The sequence below is a fragment of the Pleurodeles waltl genome, chromosome 3_2 (assembly GCF_031143425.1).
Source record: "Pleurodeles waltl isolate 20211129_DDA chromosome 3_2, aPleWal1.hap1.20221129, whole genome shotgun sequence".
Taxonomy (NCBI): domain Eukaryota; kingdom Metazoa; phylum Chordata; class Amphibia; order Caudata; family Salamandridae; genus Pleurodeles; species Pleurodeles waltl.
In genome coordinates, this window is record NC_090441.1 from 43,848,050 (window position 1) to 43,866,474 (window position 18,425).

The 18,425-nt window shown below is 40.2% G+C and overlaps 1 protein-coding gene across 1 annotated transcript in view; it reads right to left on the reverse strand.

Annotated features, from left to right (window-relative positions):
* LOC138286444 (uroplakin-3b-like) overlaps positions 1-18,425 on the reverse strand; it is a 165,198-nt gene that overhangs the window by 31,326 nt on the left and 115,447 nt on the right. The window contains exon 4 of the mRNA XM_069226709.1: positions 16,467-16,546. Coding sequence (XP_069082810.1) covers positions 16,467-16,546 — 80 coding nt within the window. The remainder of the gene's footprint in view (positions 1-16,466; positions 16,547-18,425) is intronic.

Sequence of the window (18,425 nt, forward strand, 5' to 3'; positions counted from 1 at the left end):
TTACCAATTCATTTGGGCAAAAAGGACTCAATTCGAAGGGCCAGTAATTTGGCAGAAATTGTATAATCTACATTTACAACAGCTATAGGACGATAGTTCTTGCACTATGTAAGATCTCACCCGTCCTTATGTATTACACAAATAGTAGCCTCCTGAAAAGTACCACCAGCCCTGCCAGTAAAGAAGAAAAATTGAAAAATTAAAAAAAATTGAAAATAAATTTGAAAGAGTTGTAGAAGTTTAGGCATCAAAAAATTGGAGAAATGTAGATAAAATTCTGAAGTAAACCCATCTGGACGGGGCGACTTCCCTTTTCTCAGTGTGTTAAGAGCTTTGAGTAACTCTGTAATCGATAAATCAGCTTCAAGAGGATCAAAATTCAATAAAGACTGGGAAGGAGGTGGAAATGTTTTAAGATAAAAGTCAATAGAAGTAGAAGGAATTGGATATTCCGGAGTATGTACATTTCTATAAAATTTCGTGAATTCAGCTCAAATGTCTTCATCTTTAAATAAAAGTTTACCATCTGATGAATGAATGGATTCTGTATCTTTGTCAAGATCTGCTTGGCAAAAAGATGTTGAGGTGTCTCTAACAGGCTGATAGGTCTGCATTTAGTTGGTTATTCCTTTTTTATGGATTGGGATCATTTCGGCACCCTTCCACATACCAGGCATCTCTTTTCTCCTCGCTATACTGTTTGAAACCACATTGAGTATGAAAAAGAGCGTTCACTTCGAATTTTCAAATAATTGGCTAAAAGGTTTCCTGATTTGTTACGACCCCCATAATAACGGGCCCTACTATGCAAAAATATGGAGAAAGCTTCAGCAGTTGATTTTTATTAAAGGCTAATTTGGCCTGGACTAGTTCATGCAAAGAAGTATCTGAAGCTGAGGAATAAAATTTATGTTCTAAACGCTTAATGTTAGACGGTAAGAGTTTCTGCTGATGAGCAAACACTTTCTTTTTTTTAGAAACAAAATCTATGATCAAACCACAAGCTGAGGGTTTAAAGGAATCCCATACCAATTGGGGAGATGTGTCAGAAGTAGTGTTGAATAAAAATAATCCATTAGTGAAAGATACAAAGGAAGAGGAAAAGTTTGGATCTAACAAAAGCGCATTATTGAATCTCCACCTAGCTGACTTGGGATGTGATCAAACCAGATCCAAATCGGCAACCACTGGGGCATGGTCAGATATAACTATAGGTTCAATAGAGGCAGAGATAAGGTTCTGTGTTAGTGATTTGCTAAGAAACATATGATCCAGGTGAGAAAGGGATCCATGTGGGGAGGAATAAAAGGAATACTCTTGAGCAGTGGGATTACATAATTTCCACGCATCCACTAAAAGTTCTGGGAAATGGTGGAGTGGAATTGCTTATGAGATTTATTTGGACGAAAACGAATTTGAGACTTCCGGTCAATAAAAGGGTCCATAATCTGATTACAGTCACCACCTAACATAAAGAATTAATCTTTATATTGAAGACATTTCTTAGCAATATTAGGCCAGAACAAAAGATCTGGTTGAGTTGGGCCATATACATCAAGAACAGTTAATGGAATATCATTTATAAGTAATTTTACAAACAACCATCTAGCTTCAGAATCATTTTCTTGAGATACAACAATACAATTTAACTTTTTGTCACATAAAGTGATTACTCCATTTCTCTTAGTAGAGGTAGGAGAAAGAAAAACCGATCCCACCCAATTTTGTTTACATTTTAATGCCTCATTTTTTGTGAGATGAGTCTCTTGCAAAAGCACTAAATCTGGATTGTAAGAGGCAAGGTGGGATAAGATTCTCCGTCTTTTCACTGGATTAACAAATCCTTTGACATTACAAGATATTACTCTGAATGCAACCAACAGGAAATAAATATACAGTTACACGACCTTCAAAATGTAAAAATTGTAACTGAAGACAAAAGGACATTCAAGAATGGGAAAAATAAGAAAAAAAAGAAAAAAGATAAGAACACAGGAAACAAGAAAGAGAAAAAGGAAAAAAGAAGATGGGAGGGAAAAGGAATCGAATACATTAAGAGATGACAGTACATGTCAAACGATTACTGAACAAGATACCTTAATAGGAAACAGGAAGGAAATGGGGAGTGGCAATACACAGGAGACAGCACAACCAACACAAAGAAGTGGGCTACACCGGAACCTCACATGGGAGCAAACGGGACATGAAGACATGACAGATCATGATGTTCTTCGACAGGCTTTAAAAGCAATGGAATCCATTCCAGGCATCATCCCAGGTTATAATCTTGTAGTAGGGTGACCCATAAATGCAATAAAAATCGTGAGAAACCTCCCGAAGTTCCAGCGCGGCACAGAGCTCCACCATCAGGCGGCCATCTTAGCTGGCGTCCTAGCCACGCCAAAGTATAACATTCTTAAGCCAGGGAATTTGTCCCATTCTATCCAGTGCTTGTACCTCAGTGACTACTTGTTTAATGGGAATTTGGGTCTTGCCTTTCCATAGCCTGACCCAAAAAACTAGAGATTTTAAAACAGCAAAATGTATAATATTTTTCATTCCTAAATCTAGGCACAGGGGGATAAGTTGTGTGTTCTGTGGCATAATCAATAAGGATCTGATAAACTTGTTCTCAGTTTTCTCTAATCCCTTGTTCTGCTCTATGCCCCACAGCCATGCCCCCTAAGGTGTTGCACCAAGACATCTAGCACAGTACATTTCAAGTGCAGGAGAGATAGGACAAAAAGTAGATATATTAAAGTTTTTTGGGCAATTTCTGCCTCTACGTGCTGCAGGGTCATTTGGCTATTTAATATCTGGACAGACAATGACAAAGTACTGATCAGCCTAGCACTCAAATAACCAAAAGCTTTGACATGATCCAAGATCGTTGAGCCAAGCCTCAACTTCCCCTTAAATGACTGATGTGCCAGGAATATAATGAATTTAGTTTTTAGGCAATTAATTTCCAGGCCAAATTTAACACATGCATCTGAAAACCTGTTTAAAATATTTTGTATCTTTGTCACAATCTGCTTGACGAAATTTTTTGAGGTGTCTCTAACAGGCTGATAGGTTCTTTCTGCACCCTTCTACATACCAGGTATCTCTTCTCCCCTCGCTAAACTATTTGGTATTACAGAAAGGGCTGCAGACACTTGTGCAGCACTTTCTGTATTACAGATAACGTTGGCGCACATATAGCAGCAGCGCTATCACCAGAGGGTGTGCCCTCATTTGAATGGGGGCATGGCCCCATGCAAATGAGGGGATCCCTTTGCCTCTGCGCCCCCGCCATAATATAGATGCGGGCTCAGATTCAAAGAAACTGTCAGGAAGGCACTGACAGTACGGCACATAAAAGGTGGCGCCCTCTCAGTGCACCCCCTGATGGCTGCCCTCTGGAGGGGGAAAAGGAGGTCCTATTGACCTCCCCGGCATCCCCTTGCAGGTGGGTGCAGTCACTCTCACTCACTGCATGTGCCTGTAAGGGACTGGACCTCTTAAACGTGCAGGTGGGTTACCGCCTGTACACAGAAACATTGAGCAGCTGCTTCAAAGCTGCTCCATTTGTCACTTGAATGTGCAAGTTCGCTGCTACCCTACGGGCAATGCATTCAATGTAATTGGGCGTACTTTCTCTGTTTGCACCCAGCACTCCTGTTTTAAGGTGAGCCATGGCGCGAACAGAGAAAGTGCACCCTAAGTGTAATAGGCCTCCAGACCGTCAACTCTGAGGTCACCCGGAAATTCTGTCAAGCCTTGGAACCTCCCCCCTGTTCATACTGTCAACACTAGATACTGTTTCAGCCGATGTAAAGGAGACTATCAATCTGGTGGCCCATTCCTGGAATTCAATCTGTTCCTCCCAACTAGGGGAACGTTCTGGGTTCCTGTTTTCTGAGGAGTAAAGTTTTGAGAAATGTTATTCCCAGATGTGAGGTTGTATGAAAAAGTCAGCTTCCATAAAAGTAAACGGTACCCCTTTAGACAGCTAGTATGTAAAAAAGAAATGGATACAACATTCATATACATACATGGCAGCAAAAAATAGCCAGTTGTTAGCAATAATAAAACCATGTCAAGCACGTGCTAATGATCAGTGTTGGTCATGGACATCCAAAGAATACATCCACACAGGAATTTTAAAAATGGGCCACGGCTGGGCCAGAAATGCGTGCAGTGCATGTTCACCAATCACTTATATCCATCTTCTATTTAATCACCTTTTTGTGAATTTGAAGAAAGCAATCAAAAAGTGGTGGCAAATCTTAACATCTCCAGAGGGATGTAATGTGCAGCCACCTTCAGGCCAGATGTATTAAGCTTTTTAATGGTCGCAAATGCTCAAGTTGTGACTGTTAACATTCTTTTTCTTATTTACTAATTCAATTTTAGGAGTAGGAGACGTTTTTCAGACTCCTAACATGAGATCCTGAATCAATACTGATTTTGTATCTGGAAAAGGCATTTTGTAGTTGTCCCTTCCAAATGCTGGTATCTAATGTATCAATATTTTGCAATCAAAATTCAATTGGAAAACACTGATTTTTTACCAGCACCTCAAAGGAGATGGTAACCTATTTGCAAAAAGTGAAAGGATCCCTTTGAGAGCCCTTCCCTTTTCTGAATGTAAAAAAAAAAAGTTTGTTTAAGAGGTGGCAGTGGTCCTGAGGTCTCATCTTAAACAAACTTAAAAAAATCTTTCAAATGCAGTCCATTTCACTTAAGGAAAATGAGCTGTATTTAAAAATAACAAGTTTGTTTTATTATAAAGCAATCACAGATATGGTGGCCTGCTGACTCCATCAGGCACCATCCGTGTGATGGCCTCCAATCCTAGTGAGTTGGAGTTTGCAACCTCTCTTATCAAAATATATAATGTAGGTTAGATTCTGACCCACTACGATTCGGAATTTTAAGAATTGACTTATTAGTACATAGGTCGGTTCTTAAAATTTTTAAATGCTCGAAAAAATATTAGTTGCAAATTGCAGTTTTAGTAAATAGAACAGATGGAGCTACTTCATTTCATGTCATTGCAGTTCATGATTTATCCCTTGCCATACACGTACCCAAAGGTAGGCTCAGTAACATCATGTTCTCATAACTCAGATATCAGTCTTGTAAATCTCATCTGAATCATCTTGGACCAGCGCATGGTTGAGAGGGGTAGATATATTGCATTGAGATGAAATAGGTCAGATGTATCTATAACCTACATGTTGGTGTGTACACAATGGAGAAATGAAGAATGCTTGTGGTTTGTTGGAAACCAACTGTTTGTATCAATCCAATGTGCATTGAAAACTCAGCTTTTAATTTAGCCCCACTAAACACATATGCATGATTGGTTTTCACTGGCAAAGATACCCTCCAGTTCAGCTTCTTGCTTCTTCTCACTGGTGTATCCCATACTTTTCCATGTACTCTGGGCCCTTTCATTGGATTTCTTGTCTAATTCAGTCATTTGCTTTGTATTTTGTTCTTTCCTTTCTATTTTGTTTGTCTTGCCCCCGAGCATAGCTCTTGCACCATGCTTTTTGACTGAATGTGTTTTTTCCATACAAAGTAGACGTTAGAGGACTATTTCTTTCTCTAGCCAGCTTTACATATCATTTGCATTTTATAGGTCCATGGAAGTGCATGGCGATAGTCCTTCTCTTCCAACCTCTTTTTATTCCTTTCTTCCAATTGCTCCATTTTCCTGCAAATCTTTTTCTATGTGGTTTTCCAAATCCCCTCTTGCTCTGTCATCTTCTGAATATTTTTCTTCCTGCTCCTCTCTTGGCTTTCTTCCCATTGCACCAGATCCAATGCGCCAGGCTTGGAATGGAAATCACCTTTCTCTAATAACCACAATTAAGACACCCCGTGCTACTGCACGGATACCTCATTCATCTCATAGCTTAAAATAATTGTTCATCTGATCTCTCCATTGTAACTCAATCAACCTATTAGCAACACTCAGTTTAAGATCCAGCCTCCATATTTATTCTGTGTGTTCACTATATTTCAGTCCCAAATCACTGGGGCATGATCTGATAGTTTGTTACTACACCAAATCAAATAAATCCTGGAAACCATGAGTTGATTATGTGAGAATTAGGAAGACACTTTCTCCAGTAGATGCAAACTCCTCCTTATATCATGCACTCCAAATTGAAAGAATGTTTCATATAGAGTGGGACACGTCAGTAGCAGTATACCTATCGTGCAGGTATCTATCTATACCTATCTTGGGACAATTTTAAGATAATCTCTCCTTGTAAGTGCTCCCTCTAGGACTTCCTGAAGTCGATTTTGTAAATCAATAAGGAATCTCTCTTGTTGGGCATTAGCAGCAAAAGAGTTCATTAATGTCACCCTCCTCCCTTAAGTCTCCCTATGAGATAAATACCCTACATCCTATCCTAGGACGTGACTAGTGCCAGACACACAACCCATTTTTAGACAGTCCCAGTAAGACTGACTTCTTATAGTAAGGAGGCCCTTTTAGCCTGGAGGTCGCCCAGTTGCGTACACTCTCACACCTGGATCCCTGATTCTCGCAGCACATATTCTTGCTTGCAGCTTCTTTCCTGCCACTAGTCCCTGCTCTCTCGTCATGAGCAGTAACAGTCCTAACCTGAGCCATATAAGGAGCACTTTAATGGAAATAAAATAAGACCTTAAAAGCATGTTTGATCAATGTATGGTCACTTCCCAAACACAAAATTAAAATCTGGTGTACCCTGCATGATAACGATTGGGACATTATTTTCCTCTCTGATACTTGGCTTAAGCCCTGTTCAGGTCCTGACCTTGCCCTCGCTATTCCTGATGGCTACTCTATTTCTCACTTAGATAGAGTAGGCAAAACAGGATGGGGGTAGCCATTATTTATCATTCTAAGTATCTCTGCCTGAGCCAGCCCTTAGATTTAGCAAACAGCACTGACGCTCTTTCTTTTACTACCAAAATTTCAGACAACTTTTCTTTCTCTGGAGCACTCATTTACCTGCCCCCTAATCCTGATGCTAAGTTTTGTAAAATACTGCCTTCCACTATCATGCCCTTTTGTTTACAATATGATCATTTTATGGTACTGGACGACTGTAATTTTCAAGTGGATGACTATAGTTGCAAAGCTGCAGAACAGCGTATTGAAGCCTTATCAGACCACAGCTTAGAGCAGAGAGTACAAAGACCCCCACATAAGAGGGGGCATATGCTTGATGTCATTTTTATAATATCCTAGGGTTAGAAGTTCTTCTTAGTTCCTTTTAGCCTAAAGCCACCCCTTACTAGGGCTTCAAAAACATAATGCCACTTTCATTCCACCCATGGCACTCCATTGCTGACTCAGGACTTGCTCACAAATAGTGGTAAACAAATTTGATGATATTGCACTGGGGGAATCCTCCTTTAATTCTGACCATAAGAACATTCTTGATAATATAATACCTTTAAGAGAGGGAAAAAAGCCGAAGGACTTTCATTTCCGATCCTTGTGTTTCTGCTAAACTTAAAGCTGAAACACTGAAATTCAAATTAATAGCGAGGAAGTGGTAGTGCAACTTTTTGGAAGAAGACATACTCAAGTACAAACTAGCCCTCAAACAGTTTAGGAAAAAGGTAAGAAAAGCCAAAGCCCTCTTGCTAACCAAACAAATAAATGAAGCAGAAAATGCACCTCTAACAATTTTAAAAAATGTTAAATCTCTGCTCAATCCATCTGTCCAAATCCAAACTACGATGCCCTGACAGGAGTTTGCTGATAACCTATCCAAATTCTTTCATGATAAGATGCTTAACATCTACTACAAATTGCATAGTGCCAAAGAAACTGTGTCAGCAACTCTAGGACCCATCGCCCAAACTTCGACCCTCCAATCTGATTCCTTTGAAAAGGTTTCTTTGACAGATCCCGAGAGTTTGATCTTAAAAGCTCATTCGGGCTCTCCTTTGAACTATGCTTCCCACACATCCTTAAAAGGGCTCATAAGCCTTGAACCCACAGATCAATGCACTCTTTAATATTTCCCTTGAGTCTGGCTCAACGTGTTGGAAGGAGGCACTTGCCTGGCCTCTTTTTAAAAAATCTAACTTAGGCCCCACACCCCCAGTCGTTTATAGACCCATTTCTCTTCTCCCTGCTTCTGGCAAGATGTTGGAATCCATAGTGAAACACTAGATTATTAACTTTGTTGAGGAGACCAACATTTTACATCCTTCACAGTCTGGCTTCTACTGGGCTTTAGCACTGAGGCAGCATTTTTGGAGGTAACAGAATTACTCAAATACTGATTCGATCTGGGAACAAACACCATTGTAATTTTGCTAGATCTTTTAGCTGCTTTTCACATGGTGTCACATGATATTCTTCTGCAAAGTAGGAATCATGGGCACCTTGTGGGAATGGATCAAATCCTTTCTTTCCAACCAAAAGCAAGCAGTGTACCTTCCTCCTTTTAAATCAAGCTTGAGTGAGGTCAATTGCGGAGTGCCCCAGGGCTCAGCTTTGAGCCCAGTCTCTTCACTGTACGGCTCCTCTTGCTGCTATTGTTTAAGCATGGAGTTTCAATGTGGTGTCCTACGCTGATGACACCCAGTTGATGTTTGCTTTTTAAACACATGGATGCCTCGGTCTCAGCAAATTTTCAGGGCTGTCTATCAGCCATAGCTGATTAAATGTACCAAGGCTTTCCCTGCTTAAACTCGGAAATATCTGAAATCCTGACATTTGGTGCAACCTCCATATTGGGGTTGGCTCATGTGAGGCCTACTGAACTATGCCTCCCCCTTGCTCCTTCCACCACAGCCAAAAACTTGGGGGTTAAGCTAGACAAAGCTTTATCTTTCAGGACAGATGTTAACTCTACTGCAGGAACTTGTTTCTCCCTGCTGAAATTGTTAAGAAAGATACTCATATTTCTACCCAAACACACTAGAAAAGTCCTTATTCACGAATTAATAACATCTAGACTCAATCATGCCAGCGTGCTGCTTTTAGGTTCTCCCCTATGATTGATACACAGACTGCAGCGGCTCCAGAACACAGCAGCTAGAGTGGTTTTGAGCATCCCTAAATGGCAATCAGTTCAAAATGTTTTGAAAAGCCTGCATTGACTTCCCATTAAACAAAGAATAAAGTTCAATGCTTTAGCGATAGTTTTCAGGGTCACCCAAATGAAAGGCCCATTGTATATCTGTAACAAAATAAAAAGATATCAGCCTCTTAGAGCACTGCACTCTGCCTATCACAACTTACTATGCATCCCCAAGATTTACAAGGCTAGAGCGAGTGGTTGCTCCTTTTCTTATTTAGTCCCTAAACTCTGGAACATTTTCTCTGAGAACATCAGAAGCGCAACCTCTGAGGATTCTTTTAAGTCCCTTCTAGAGACCCACCTCTTTAATGAGACATAATTTGGGCCTTTTCCTCTCTTTTCCACAGCCTCCTTTTGGTGCATCTCACTATTACCCAGCACCGAGAAGCTCCTTTCGGAGCAGCTGTTTGCACATTATAAATTCTACTCATTCATTCATTCATTGATGCTGGACCTCCAATGACAGATCTCCATGATTAACAAAAATCACTCCAATCACTTTCTGCTTAGCCATCTCAGAGTATTGAACAGGATACAATTCATTTGTTATAAGTCTGACATCTTTTTCCAAGAGGTGAGCCTTCTGTGAACAGTCTATGTCGAGGCCTTCTGAGAGCAGCACCCACCAAATTTTAATTTAGCGAAATTGCTAAATTGAGACTCCTGATGTTCTAAGGGAAAAGCCTCACCAAATAAGCAATGAGTGATAATCACTTTCGTTATCACTCCTTTTCAAGTATATCCTTAAAAAATCATATCTGAATATTCCTGGCAAATACCCTAGGCTCCAGGAATCCCCATATAAAGATTCTGGAAATACTATTAAAGTGCATCCCCATATAGAGCTTAAATGTGGGGAATAGAAATGCCCTGAGTGATTTGCTGCTCCCTCACTCATTGTCAGCCATACTGCCCCCTCCTGGTCTGAATAATACACCAAAATAACCATTCCAGAGAGCTACTACCTCATTAATTACAACCAAATCAGATTTTACGTTAGGTCCCTCTTATGGCTAGTTCTTGTTCTTTCCCACATTCTGGCATTGAGACCACCATCTTGAAATCTTCCCACTGAGGTGCAGTTTAGTTATTGTGATTCAGGGTGTGTGAAACAGAGATTTCCCAACAATTACCATCATTGCAAAGGAAGTGTGACAGCTTTGTGGGCTAACACACTTATGTGTCTAAGGGCCTGATTTATTAGACGGCGGATGGATTAATCTGTCACAACAGTGAAGGATATCCCGTCTGCTGAAATCTAAATCCCATTATATCCAATGTCTGTCACCATTGCGACGGAGTAACCTGTCCCCCGAGTTCTAGATCAGGCCCTAAGTGTTTGTATGTGTGTGACCTCAATGTTGTAAGTATTTTATCTGATGTATTTAAAATAGTGTGACTCAGAAGAACTCTAAGGTACTATAGAAATCACATTTTAGTCAGTAGGAACCCTGAAACTTTAAGCGCAGTACTTAGGATCCAATTCTGCAAGTAGTGTGCATTTGAAACCAGACTACGAGAAAGACAGAACATGAAGAAAAGGTGTGTAATAGGAAGATGTTATTGGGAAGATGTATGTGTTAGCTACATCTCCCCTATAAAACATAAATTCAGAGAAGGATGCACACTTTTGTCTTATATTCAATCTGCCTTAGAAGAAAAGTGCTCCCAGTTGACTACTTACTTACCACTTGCCTTACTTTTCTAGTTCCCATCACATCAAGGGCCTGATTACAACTTTGGAGGAGGTGTTAATCCATCCCAAATGTGACGGATATACCACCAGTCGTATTACGAGTTCCATAGGATATAATGGACTCGTAATACGGCTGGTGGTATATCTGTCACTTTACCGTCACTTTTGGGACGGATTAACACCTCCTCCAAAGTTGTAATAAGGCCCCAAGCCTTTTTGTCATTTTCACCTCAAGAGAAATTTTCAGAACATTTTCTGAGAGCAGAATGCATAAAAAGAAGTGCTTAATTTAAAAAATGTCTCTGCGTCACATAAAAGCCGTCCAATCCTTTGTTTAGCCCTAGCCTGTTTAGTGTGAGAGGGAAGAGAAGGGTTGGGTGTATGCAAACTCGGCAAAGTTTCATAGAGGCGTTAGTCGCTGCTATGAGGGCTGCTAATTGTAGTGGAAACCTGACCACAAACACTGCTAGCCTGACTGGAGGTCCCTGGACCAAACTACCCACATCAGAATTCATTTTTTAGGTGGGCGCCATACCCCAAACACTTCCCTGGGCTGTGCTCCTGTATGTCCACGATATCTTCAGATCCTCTCACTGATTTCAAAGTTTTGAGTTAAGACAAAATGCCAAAGCAAAGGGAAACGACCATCTGAATTTGATCTCTCTATTCCTCAGTCCCTTTGTGGCCTTCACTATGCTTTCCACCTACTCAATATTTTGTGAGTGGTCCTTATTGGATTACACCTACGTCATATCATACAGTGTCCATTTGTTGCACTTCTTGCAGAATTTTATCATTCACTGATGAAGATGCCAGTTTCACCAGGATATCTCTCCATGTCCACCTGAGTCAGTCTGCAGGACCCAAATACTATGGGCTTGCAGTATGACAGCATGGCCTATAGTAGGGATGGGCAAACTATTATGCAGAATCGGCCACTCCCTGTTACTTTTTAACGTGGAGTTCTGGACACATTCCGCCAGTTGCTGAATGGTGGAATGTTACTCACACGAGGCTACAGACTATGCGACCTGGCAAGCAAGATTTGGCATCCTTTAGCATGATTTTCTAACATTGGCGGTCTTCCTAAGCAGTCAGAGGACTGCCATTCATCTTCGCACTACTGGTGCTAAATTGCAGCGCAAGCTGAGTATTTTCCACCCATTGGCGGAATTCCTCTGAATCTCGCAGGGTTTTTCTGTAACGTTGCAAAATTCCCCTGAAAACTCAGTGAGACATCTCTGGGATCAGCACGAAGCTCATCCTCTAAGCAACTCCATTGCTCTGTTGCTGACCATGTCCTCATAATATTTTTTCCCCTTTGGCAATGGCAGTCTGGCCTTCTTTTCTAGCCGGTGGATGGCAGTTAGGCTGCCATCTCCTTCTATGACATCTCTGGGGTGCTTGTTACACTCTTTCCTGTGCTCCTTTCTCTTCTTTTAGCATGACAGGTGGACCCTTTGCTCCACTATGGAAGCATTCCACCTTATGGAGATGGTACTTGTCCTCATTTCTCCTTGTTGAGGCTGCTACTTACTTTTTCAATTCCTCTGGTGATGGTTGCTGTGCTCTTTCTGCCAGGCTGTTTGTTGTGCTCCCTCCTCCTCTTTGAGGACCGTCAACGGGACTTGTCCTCCTCCTTAGACGTAATAACTGGGCTCTCTTTGGATATTTTCTATGTCACTTTCCTCTTTATTGGAAATGGTAGTTTGCCTCTTTTCTAATATTTGAGATAAATAGTTGAGACATTGAATATCTAGTCTAATTGATAAGAGACCCACACACTCTAACATTGCCCTTGCTTTGAAATTGGATGTAACTTCCATTTCATTAGTCATGCAATTCCTTGGTGTATTTATCACTGAAATTGTCCTTCAGTCCAGGAACCTTTTTAGGAGTCAATTGTTTTTAGTGAAACATGAACTCTAGTTTGTGAATGTATCTGTTAATCAATAAACCATGCTGATCCTGCCTTCTCATTACATGTTTATTTTTTCATTTTCTCATGGAAGTTGTAATTCTAGAGATGATGACATAAATGTTTCACTCTAATCGAGTTTTTAAAAGGTTATGTTTTATAATTGCTGGTGGATTAAACATAAAAGAAAGAAACATTTAATTAGTCATGAAAACTGATAATGAAATAGTCATCCAACATAAAAACAATGAGACTGATTCACAGATTCACCAAAGCATTTATGAGTATGGGAAGTAGTAATGGAAATTAGGCAAAGAGTGCACGTCTTTTCTATTTGTACTACATGTATATGTATATAACCTAATATTCTCATTTTATTCCCATTTTATGTGCTTTGAAGTAGATTCAGAACGGCATGTCATAATATGTAAAAGATTAATATAAGAGTACCCACAGTAGATCATATTTTCTTTGACTTTTAAGGAACAGCCTTGATTGCATGCCTAGAAGCAATACCAATGTGTACTTAACCTCATTCTGAGCACTAGTTTAATAACAAGATTAATAAAGATTCGCAGGAACCTGATTTATTGACTGTATTAAGGGTCCCTGCATTGTGCCTTGACAATGTCTCATTTACAGAAGATAATTTAGTGCATATGTTGTCCAGTGAATGTTGACCCAACAACATGCACAAGATATATCCTCTGTGTTTAAGAATGGTAACTGGACTCTTTCTCTGTTTTTTGTGCCTGCCTTTTGGGCCTCTCCTTCACCTTACTGAGGACGATATGCATCAGACCAATGTACACTGACATGGAGTTCCTGGCTTTGCAGAGGCGTTGAGGATTCCTAACGCCCTAATGGAATTGCAGACAGACAAGGATTAAACACTCCTTGCTCTGACCCAACCCCATAGGGGAAACAGGAAGGGTAATGTAGTCTGCACAAGCCATGTTTATGCTGTGTCGGCAGTCATTTACCCGGATTTCAGCTTTTGTGCTCATAGGACTGGGCGTCAAAGGATCATGAAAGGGCACGGACATTCTGGTGCAAGACAAACACAACAACAGGCTGCAGACAATGCCAGTAAACAACCTTCTGGGGATCTCTCTCAAACCTCTGCACCACAACCTGAAATGTAGTCTTGGTACCCGCTTGAGAGTGTCTCTAAGAATACCTCATTTACACATGTCTGGCCATCACCTACTTGGTGACTCCACATAGGTATCCAAGAAATACTAACAGCTGTATAGACAGAAGAACAAAGGTAAAAACAGAGTCTAGCACATATGTAGTAATGGACTTTAGTTTGCAAAAAAAGAGAAAGATAGGATGTCTCAGTGTCTTTCTTACGCTGATGATTTCAATTGAAATTTTCAATAGTATCTTCAAAATGCACTTTGCAAGCTAGTGCACAGTTTGTTGACTTTATAAAATGGTTGCAGTCTCTTTCTGAGATACTTGCATTAAGCGTTTTTTTGCTGAACGCACGTCTTCTAGCATTAATAAGAAACTGACTCCAACCTTTTAATATGCAGATATTGGACAGCTTCCACATGATATAGATATTAGCTGAAGCCATGGTGAAAAGACTGGCTGATGTCCCTTGATGCTGTAGATGACAGTCAGGTGTGGGCGAAATTGTAGTTAAGTCCTATTCTGCTGACTCTGGAGTTCTAGATACTTGTACAAAAATATATTAAAGCTAAGCGAGAGGCTCGGTGTTGGCGTGGGATTTGTGAATTGACCACAGCCTCGACTATATTAATGTTGCAAGAACTCCAAGATACTCCACTCTAGAAAAAATTCCGAAATATAACGGAAGAATCCCACACCTTCTATGACACCACCTCAACCTATGAGAGTGGGTATGGCCCCTGTGGAATGAAAGGGTGCAAAAGGCATTGGTGGAGGGCTGCTTTGGTGAGTCAAAGAGGATAAGACTCTTTGACAACCCTTGACTCAGAAGTCGGTTAGCTCTTTCCTTCCACATTGATGTGATAGTTTGGCTTTTCCTTCCTCTTTAGAGATCTTAGTTGAGTTCCCCACTCCTGTTTGTGGATGGTACTTTCTAGCTATGCTCCTCACTCCTCTTTACATATGACTCTGACTATATTAAGCTTTTATTCCTATTTGTCACTTTCCAGCCCAGTTTCTTTCCTCCTTTTTGAGATGGTGCTGTATAGCTGACCTGTGTCATCCTGGTTAGTGTCCTTGTCTACTAGGGCTGCTCTTCTTCCTTTCCAAGTGTTGCAGTCAGTTATTTCTACTCTAGTTTTCCCTGTCTTTCAGAGCTCAGCTTCATAAAACACTCCAACTTTTTCTAGAGGCCTGTTCACCTAGAGGTTGTACTATCTACCTACAGCCCAGACCACTTGCCGTGATACTGTATTATAGAATGTGTATTGACTACTTTATCTGTCTCTTGCAGAGTAGTTGTGTTACTTTTCAATTATGATAAAACCTTCTAACTGCACTGATTTCTCCTCTTAAAGATTACACCAATTTATTTTCAATATATGCAATATACAAGAACCCCATTTCAAAATCTAGCAAAATTTACATTACGTTTCAAATGTTTAACTAGACATATTAGTGATATTGCCACTTTCACAAGTCACGTAAGATTCTTGTCCTAGATCACTTTTATAGAACATTGTGATATCCCTAGAGAGTGTCATTTAAGGGTATAGAATGCAGTGGTAGAAACAGAAAGCAGAGACTTCCACTAATAGCCTCTTTTAGAGTTTGAAGAGGAGAAAAAATCTGCCAGTTTTCTCAACAAACTGTGAATACGGATTAGAATCCACTAGCAGACGGTCTCCCCTAGTATTACCCCTATGGTACAGGAAATTCAGCTGATGAGTTCAAATTTCTATATAGAGCTTCTTGCAGACGTTGGATCATTTTCAGTTTCCTCCACACCTCAATGAGGCCCTAAGATTCCATTAGTTTCCCATGCCAGTCATCAGTAAATAGCAGGCTCTTGAGGAGCTTCAAGTGGGCACGAGTCCATCCCTCTAACGTCATTAGTAGCCGCAGGGTACAGCTACCTGGGTAGGGTCCAGGAGGATCCAGCTATTCCTGGCCTTTCAGTGACCAGACAGCCAGGATAGATCTCTGTTAGACATTAAAGCGTCTACTTGTTGACCCCTCAGCAGCCACATTCAGTGTTTGAAAGTGATGAAGTAAGATGACTGGGGAGTTTCCTCCAGATTTCCCACTGCTGCTACTGAGGAAGGATGGAGCAGCAATTCCACTGAAAAGGTTGAATATCAATTAAATAAAAATTGAGTAGTGTACACATAAGGAAATATATGGGCATTAACAGTGACTGAACTGTAATTATTTGGTAATCTGGCCATCCTGACCTGCTACACAAATGGCATAGTGTAGACACTAGACAAACTATAGCTGGTGAACAAACCATGAATCACTATAATGAAGCAGATACATTGACCTGCACCCATTCACGTTGGTAGTGAGTTACACTGACACCGAGGGCCCAGAAACACCTGCCTCCTTTCTGGGCAAGCTCTAATGTGTTCAGTTTAGAGATGGGGGACAGGTACATCTCAGAAGGGACATAACCAATTAGATCCCAACCACCTTAATCTAGTAATAACTAAATACACAATGGTTGAGAACAGTTATTGAGACACACTCCAATCTATACTCTTCCCACCCAGTTTCAAACTGCTATGTTTGGAAATCTATAACATGGTTACAAGTAGGTGAATTATTTTAGTATACATACCTGTTATTAATCTGATGTTATCTGACCACAGGGTTTCTGCCTTAACATCATTAGAAGAATTAGTTACTAAAAACTTCACCCTGGAAGAGACAAGCAAAAATCAGAGTTTATGAATCTGCACTTGAGATGAGATGTGCAAGCCGTAAGTATCGTGGGGTAAGTGCTTTTGATTGCTTTACTTCTCCTTGAATCTTGGTGGCAGTAAGGTTGTTTAGCTTTTAAAGAAGCAAAATCAGCGCTTTGCGTCTTTACCTGGAACTGGTGCAAACACCGCTCAAATCTCAGCTTGCTTTGGAAGTTTTCATTTGATCATAAGTAATTTGGGAACCGCACTGCTGCTTGCCATGTTATTTTTAGCTTGTAAACTATTAATTCAAATTAAAATCAATTATTGAGAGGTTTTTTTTCAAACCACTTCCCGATAAACAGCATAAGTAGCCAGTATACGTATTTTAAGATGTATCAAGAACTAATGTGCACGGCCTGACCATTTTCAGTCAATACATTGCAGCTTTTTATAATGAATCTTTTTTACCAGACAAGAAAACATTGTTCCCATGTTGCTAAAAACCACAGACTACAACCTTAGAATACCTGTCTTTAGTGATGATTACATGCAAATACATTGTTTACAAGCTTGAGCCAGAGTAATCAAGATTACGTTTTAGAAGTGCTGCAATAAAACATGGAGCATCGTGGGTCGGCGTTGTGACTGCCTGTCCTCCCGATGCCAGGTGCCCCATTGTATAATGCACACTGCTTGCATCGGAGTGTGATATATGCACCTCACCTTCATTAGCGTCATCTCTGATGTCATTTGTATGTGACTTAAGGTAGTTAATTAACTTCCATCACATCACATCAGGAGTGTACCAAATATCGTTTTTCTGTGTGGTCTCCCCAGTTTTTTTGTACGTTTTATGGACCTTTTTGCTTTTCACTTGGCCCTGTCCACCGTGACAATGCCAACCTGTGCTACCGTGGGAGCGCTCTGTCCTTAAACATATGCTGGGAAATCTGTTACAACTAATTGACTTCTTTAACTTCCCAGTAAGGCCATAGTAAATTGATGCATGAAATCCAATAGTGCTGTGAAATTCAAATGTCATATGTAGGCTGCAGTGTGTATATATATTACCCACATGTATGAATAAAGAAAAACAGGTTTGTTTGTAAGAAACACAAAATGCACATTTAGTCGTTTTAGTCCATAGATTGATTTATTTGATTTTTGTTTTTGTTAGCACTTCTCGACTGACGGTTTTTTGTGGCTTGATTCCAGTAATGGGTAAAGGTGAGAGTATATTACGAGATTGGATATGTCTGTAATTATTGTATGTATGTTAGAGATAGGCGAATTGAATAGGTGAACATCAGCTTTGCTTAGCAGTAGGAACTGACTTGCATAGAATTCCAGCGAAGATGGAGATAAAGAGAGGAAAAAAGTGAATGACTTAACACTATTAAGTTAGTTGGCCCTCCCAAATTAATATCCCATTTTTTAACATTGAGGCGCTATGTTGCTTCAGATAAGTGGGTTAAGGGTACAGTTTTTTAAATAAAAAATGGGATAAAGAAAAGTTAATAAATAAAAATTGAGGTGGCTTTTGAGAGGTCCTCCCCAAATGATGCTACTAACATTGGGTATTCTATTGAGGAGCGCCATGTGTTGATAATCCTACGGTTATCGGCAATATCAGACTAGTTGCTGACAAGAGTGGTTTAAGCTGACAGGACTAGAGGTGAGCTTAATCTGTGTAATTGATTGTGGCATAATCATGCAGAATTACTTGAGAATTCTATGATATTTGCATAATGAAGCGAGAAGAGCAATTCTGTGTTTTAAACACTATTTCTTAGTGTAAAAATGCCCCAGGCATCCAACATGGGCGCAAGAATGCATTTTACACTAAGAAATAGAGCTAATTGCAACATAACACGAGTAGCGAGCACAAGCAG